General features: G+C 35.4%; 1 protein-coding gene across 1 annotated transcript; it reads left to right on the top strand.

The window, feature by feature from the left end:
- Positions 1–5,168: 5,168 nt before the first annotated feature.
- Positions 5,169–7,540, top strand: LOC124896549 (F-box/LRR-repeat protein 25-like; the record flags this gene model as incomplete). The annotated part of the gene is made up of 2 exons (XM_047408101.1): positions 5,169–5,336; positions 6,899–7,540. Coding segments are annotated over exons 1-2 (810 nt in total), but the record flags the coding sequence as incomplete, so codon positions are not given.
- Positions 7,541–7,544: the final 4 nt, after the last annotated feature.

Raw genomic sequence — 7,544 nt, forward strand, 5'->3', positions numbered from 1 at the left:
TGGACCCCAGGTGGACGTTTTAAATGTCAATATTCTATCGCAGAATGAGGACTGCAAAACTTTTTTTTTCAGAAGCATTGCACGTGCTGTGCCATTTGTCAGTTAATGTTTTCTTTTTTAGTATCGTTACATTGGTGTTTTCAATTTGACTCTATAGATATTTTTAGCCATGTGGATTTGAGGATCTCTGATCCGATATATTGATGTTTTCAATCGTTTAATTTGACTCCTTATAGTTGATTCATTTATTTTTCTAGAGCTCAATCTCTGGATCCGATTCCACGACATTTAGAGACGAGAAGAAGTTGTAATACTTGAGTTACAGCCCTTTAGTGTAAAATGAGTGTTCATTTGTGTTGGGTACTCAATCTGCTGTTGCGTAATAGTACTAAGATTGTTACAATTAGACTCTGCTTTACTTCTTCACATGGAATTGTTTGTTGCCGCAAACCACTGGGTTTGAAAACTATTATGTTTTAGCAGGATTTTCCCTTGATGTTTCTCAAGGGTGTTTCTCTACTTCGTTTTCAAAATTTAGGTACAAAAATAATATTTTGGAAAATATCAAGGCATAGAGTCACTTTTCTCCTTTTTTTTTTGACACATTGATATTGTTTATCAAGATGACCGGTAAATGATATATCGTGATTGGTACTTCTTAGTATCTTAATTTTCAGATACTCGGTATTGGATGTTTAGTAGTTGCAATCTGTTAGTCCACATAGATCTCGACAGTATGGATTATAGATGTTCTTCCGTACTACAAAATCACGGAACCAAATGAGATTTATTCAAAACAAGAGACCCTAGAAAATCCTGTCTTATAATTACAAAAGCTACATGATACGCAATGGGAAAATCTTATAATTTCTTGTTGGAAAGATTTTCCCTTGTTACTTCAGCTGTGTTTCTCTTCCTTGAGGGCGTTTCTGTCCACTTCAAATATTTATGTAAAAAAAGTAGTTTTTTAATGGCTAAGGGTACACAGTTTTCGTAATGCTATGAGGCACCTGTGCCAACATCTGTTATCTTTCGACAATTTTTCTTAACATTCTAGACCATGGGATGTCTTAGAAGCTTAAGTCCCCTCTTCCTAGACCTTGTCAAATATTGTGAATTCTCTATTGGGGGAATCAAAGATCCAGTCTTCAATTTGATCGTGTTTTATGTTAGCTGATAGCTATCATTTGCTTTAATATGGTGAAGACGAAGGAGAAGAAGTTGAATCGAGAAAGCATTGCTGGTTTCATGTGAACTACTAATAGTTATAAGACCACATGATATTGTTCTACAACTTCAATTTTTTTTTCTTATGTCGCTGTACTGAATATCCTGTTCAATGACGATTTCTTTTTTGATACCCTTGTGTGTAATTTTTGGTCTTAACATGCCTCATAATATTGTGAACTCGCAATTCTACAAGTAGGCCTGAAACTTTGAGGTTGCAAGAAAACTTCTAGACTTTATTATAGTTTTAAGATGCTTTATTATAGAACCGATTCATCCGCAATTGAAAAGCTTAGCCCTGTACTCTAAATTAAGCAGCACATCAAAGTAAATGCAGAGAGCTTTATTTCTTTTAGTCCTCCATCAGAGGTTCGATTTTCATCAGCTAGGATATGTACTGCTTTTGCAGTCCTTACAATTTTATTTTGTTAATGGTAGCTGATACTTGATTGATTTGCAACATGAAAGAATAATTAATTGCGGGAAGATATCGCTGGTTTCCTTTGAACTTACCAATCAGGTCGTCCTTATGTGGTGTTGTGCTTAATGATAAACTAATAAAGTCCTTACTCGATGATTCTGGAGATTTATCAAAGAGGAGAACAAATATGTGGCTGAAGTAACCAGTGTAAATATTCCCTAGCATTGTTGTGCTTCCATCTTGTTCTGTCGAACATGTTCCAGCTTGTTTAACAGGGCTAGTACTCGATCGAATTTTTCCATTCGTAGCTATTCATTCTCAACCTTACAGTCCAGCAACTACAGCTTCAGGGGATTGATAACTTGGAAAAGATACAAGGGAACTCTCTGACGGAAGCATGTTTCCACACCAAATCAACGTAAAATTTGCAGAAAGATCGTCCTTTCCAAAATAAAGGTGCTCTGAGCCAGTCAATTTTGCAAAATATGATAGAATGTTTCCAAATAGGAAGTCAAGATGAGAAGTCGAAGGTATATCAGGACAGAAGTTGACAACAGGTCGGACAAGAGTTAGCAGAAGTAGCATTATAGAGGTCGGCAGGAAATGGCTTCGATCACACGGAAATTTCTGTATTACCATCAACATCCAGTATTATGCTGAAGGCTCGTCTAGATACAAAGACGCATTACAAGGCACAAGACACGTTACGCAAGATCCCAAGATCATCTCTGGCTGTTACTCAACAATAATAATGGGCATATAATTAATAGGCTTCATGAGGGCATGCATATGTTTTGTGGATCTTGTCCCTTGTCAGTTAGTTATAAATTAAATAGCACCTTACCTTCTTGTTGAAATGTCACCAAAATTTCATTTATTCTCGAGCATTATTTTAACCACTCAAAGTTCTTAAGATTTTACAATTTCAGTGTTCCAAGTCAAATTTTCCGGTGATGTTGACTACGCCGGAGCTCAGGGCAATTCCGTTTCTTATCTTAATCCTTCTTAATCAATTACTTATTTCCTATTTACTTCTTGCAAGGTAGTTCACTATAATCTCATCGTTTTGTCAATTCAACCCACATGTACTTAAACCACGTGTACAAATTCAACTGCACCGTTTTATTAAGGGTAAAAAATATATTTAGTTTCACAAAGAACCTTACCCTGTAAATATGTTAAACAAAGATGCAATTCATTCCAGTTCAACTGTGAAACCAACTCCAGTAAAAAATAATCAGGTCACTTATTATCAAGGGGTGTGCATTCGTTTTTTCGGATTTGAACAAAATGCCATCCAATGTTATGAACCAATTGTTTCACATTGGAAAAATGGAGAAATGCTAAGGGGTTTATAGGTCAAATGGGTTCTCCCACCTATCAGGCTAGTCTTTTGGGTTGGGCTCTTCCGTTTGGTTTATAACATTGGTGCTTTCATTGAGAGTCCTGGACCCAAGAGGGTTGCCAGCCGTGACCAACGAGGATCGATCCATGCGTGCAGCCGCGACTCGGAGTGGTGGTCTGGACCTAAGAGGGGTGTCAGCCATGACCAACGAGGTTGTTGGTTTTCAAGCGAAGGCGATTGTTATGAACCAATTATCCCACATTAAAAAAACAGAGAAATGCTAAGGGGGTTATAGGTCAAATGGATTCTCCCACCTATTAGGCTAGTCTTTTGGGTTGGGCTCTCCCATTTGGTTTATAACATCCAACATTTTAAGAGTTATAATAAATCAGATTGTTCATTAATATGACACCATTTTTTCCACAATAAGATGAGGCAATACAAAACCATGAATATGCATCTCAATCCCTCGGAAAAGGTTGTCCGTCCCTCCTTGTCTGTAGGAACCAAAATTGACATCTAGAGACGGTTTTGCCACGTCTTTTACTTTGTATAACCTATTGGATATCAGTGACTTCAATGATGCTATATAAAAAGCCACAAAACATGTTTTGTAAATCCGGTTAAAATAAATTATGGGTTATTCGTTAGGAAGAGGACATGTGGCACGCCATCTAACTAGGTAACTAAAGGGTATATTGATACAAGATCGAACACACAATACGGATTCAAGAGATCTACAAGATCAACAACAATAGAGAATCAAGGGCCCCACTCGGCTTCTCTATGTTTTCAAGACAACAACAACAACATTCAACAAAGTAGATGGAGAATACAAGATTACAAGGACTATAGTGAATCAAAGAGGCCCCACACGGCTTCACTATGTCAATACATAAACAACAAGATTACAACAACAAGAAGGTTACGGGTACATTAACAACAACAAGGAACCACGGATTCAACGAGATACAAGATAAATAGTTAGACCAAATGAAGGAACAATCTTAAGAACCCAAGAATTGTTACACTCTTGGATCCTTAAACACTATCCGCTACACAAACCTAACTCTACGTTGACACAAGAGGGCCTTTACCTCCTCTAAACACCAACATTTTAAGTCAATATGCAAACACAAGTGAATCTTCACTTGTCTAGCCCTAGTTTCGGTTGGAACTCTTGAGAGAGAACTAAAGTGTTGCAAATGTTACAAATCTCAAAATATGATCAACTAAGTGAATAAAACCCTAAGTGGTTCTATTTATATTACATTCTCCAAAAGACTTTAAATGACAAAGGTGCCCTTTTAATGAATAAGGCTTCAAGGTCACCCCTTTAGTGCACACATAGGGGTGATTTTTTACTTCTCCCACACTTGAGCTCGAGCCTTCTCTCGGTTGCCTTTGACATACACAAAAACGGGCCATCTACAAGATCACACTTGTATCATATATACACACCCGAAGTTAGACAACAAGGATACAAATAACCCAAAAGTAAAACGAAGGGAATTTACTCACCAATTTTGATAGTTCTGGGTACATATGGCCCTTCTCTATTTAGAATTTAGTCGCTCTCACTCACTCCAGCGGCAACCATCTTCTCCTTTGTAGCGCAGACCTTAGACATTACAATATAATATCCAATATTTAAAGCTTAACTCATCACTGTTGGAACAAAATTATGTTAATATTTTCTATTTAGTTATTATATTGTTACCCATTAACTGTTTAGTTTGCTTATTAATATTTCTAATTGGTTTGAATGTTATCATGTCATAAGTTTTTCAGTTTCTCGGATTATTAGGATCTTTTGGTGAATTTGAGACTTGATTAGCTAGGAGTAACGCAAAGTAATATTGTCTTGTAAATATTTATGTCATTAACATTTTAAAATTAAAATTAAAAATATTATAAAAGCAATATCTTTTATAAAAAGTGGACTGGCTCATTGAGGCGACCCATAGAGTGATGGGTTGGGCTTACTGTTTTCTAGCCTGTAATCTTAATTAACCAGCACAGCCTGGCCCATCAAATTCCAAAGCCCATGTGGGCTAGCCAGGATAAGTTGGGTCGACCCGTATTGACAGCTCTCATACAGTTGGAATAGGTCTTCTTTTGTTGTTGCCCATAACCTAAAATAACAAGAATCATAGCCACGACTACTAGCAAGAGATGAGGAAAGCTAACGTGAGAAAACAATTCAGGACTAAATTTACTCAACATCAGAAGGAAAGTATGTTCAAATTTGCCCAAAAAGTTGGCTGGAAATTGCAGAAGCGAGACGAAGAGTTGATTAGCGAGTTTTGCAGCAAAATCGGAGTAGAAAAACAGGCTTTTAAGGTATGGTTGCACAATAACAAGAAGTATTCTAAGAGAGCCACAATTGACATATTGCCGGAATGTCTCATTCAAAAAATACTGTGTTTTCTTAGTTTAGAAGAAGCAACAAAAATGAGTATTCTCTCTAGGGAAAGGTTCAAATATGCCACTGAATTATCAGAAATGGCTCATTTATGTCATCCGTTAAAAGTTGGGCTCACTCATGTCATTGCCGTTATAAAACCGGTCCATCCATGCCATTACTTTTTAACGATGGTTTTCAAAAAAACTGCTTTGCCCCGTGGCCTCTTATTAGAGGTCCACGCCATTTTTTAATTTTTTTTTATTTTTTTTTTTAAGTTTTGATCCATTAAGAAGAATTCACGCACACTCAACCTATCACCTTAACCCACTTTAATATTACTCTTAATTTTGACCCTAGATTTAAACATATATATAATCATTTAGTCTTCGAACGTGAAATTTACAAACTTGAATACTACGTTTAAAATAATATAGGTTAGAATAATTAATAATTTAAAATGGCAAATGAATAAATTGTGATTAAAAAATAATTTGTTTTGACTCTCGAAATCCGAACATCATCACATAATTTAGGACGAAGAGAATACCACATACATGAAGGATCACAACTTTTAATTAGGAAGAATACCTAAAAATTCCTTCTAAATTTGGATTATAAGTTGTATAATTGAATTATTAGTAGTCTTAATTATTTCGTGGACTTGGCTATTTGGTAGCCTTTATACTCTTTAACGTGGACAAGACGTAGAGCATAATTTATTTTTAGGTGTGTTAGAGTTTAAAAAAATATAAAATAAATAAAAGACCACCATCCAGGTACGTAGGGTGATTTCAGTCCACATATTTTTTAGTGTTGTTTGGTACCTACTCACGCAGACACTATTTATGTGTATATTAATGGATCTTTAATGTGTATATTAAAGAATCCACCCATGCAGAAAAAAGTTATGTTCTACGTCTCGTCCACGTTAAAGAGTATAAAGGCTCTCAAATAGCTAAATTCACGAAATAATTAAGACTACCAATAATTCAATTATAAAACTTTTAATCTAAATTTAGAAGGGATTTTTAGGTATTCTTCCTATTTAAAAGTTGTGATCCTTCATTTATGTGGTATTCTCTTCGTCTTAAATTATGTGATGATGTTTGGATTTCGAGAGTCAAAACAAATAAATTTTTAGTTATAATTTATTCATTTGTCATTTTAAATTATTAATTATTCTAACCTATATTGTTTTAAACGTAGTATTCAAGTGTGTAAATTTTATGTTCGAAGACTAAATAATTATATATATGTTTAAATTTAGGGTCAAAATTAAGAGCAATATTAAAGTGGGTTAAGGTGATCGGTTGAGTGTGAGTGAATTCTTCTTAATGGATTAAAACTAAAAAAAAAATTACGTGGACCTCTAATAAGAGGCCACGTGGCAAAGTAGTTTTTTAGAAAACCATCGTTAAAAAGTAATGGCATAGATGGACAAGTTTTATAACGGCAGTGGCATGAATGAGCCCAAACATAAATGAGACATTTGTGATAGTTCAGTGGCATATTTGAGTCTTTTCTTCTCTCCAAAACATGGCTGCAAGCCTTGTTCACTCTTCCGAACCTGAAATTCTTTGTTGATTATTGGAAAAACAATAGGAAAATAGCAGTGGACAATATCATGGAGAGATATAAGGACAGAAAAATTCCAATAGGAAAATTTGAATTATCAAATTACTATGCTAATTCTCAAGTTTTCCCTCTAATTGATGAGTGGCTTCACATTGCACTTCAGAATGGTGTAAAAGATCTTGTCGTTAAATGTCCATTATACCCCTTGCCTATTTTCACAATCTTGGGAGCAAAATCTTTAAGAGAATTGGTTCTGGTGGGTTGTACTCTTCTGCCTGATTCGTTATACAGTGGTGTTGTCAGTTGCAATTCTTTGAGAAAACTTTCTCTATCTTCGGTAAGATTAGACGAAAACATGTTTCAGACTCTACTTAATAGTTGTCCCTTGGTTGTCTCTGTCACCCTCGAGTATTGTTCGGGATTGGAAAAGATCAAGTCGGATTCTCTGAAGGTCTTGAAGATTCAGTATTGTGGGGAAATATGGGAGATTGATGCTCCAAATTTGGTAACACTTGAATACATCTGCAGGTATCAAATTCCTCAACTTAAAATTGTAAGAGAGTCGAGAC

Source organism: Capsicum annuum, chromosome 3, assembly GCF_002878395.1.
Source record: "Capsicum annuum cultivar UCD-10X-F1 chromosome 3, UCD10Xv1.1, whole genome shotgun sequence".
Classification (NCBI taxonomy): Eukaryota; Viridiplantae; Streptophyta; class Magnoliopsida; order Solanales; family Solanaceae; genus Capsicum; species Capsicum annuum.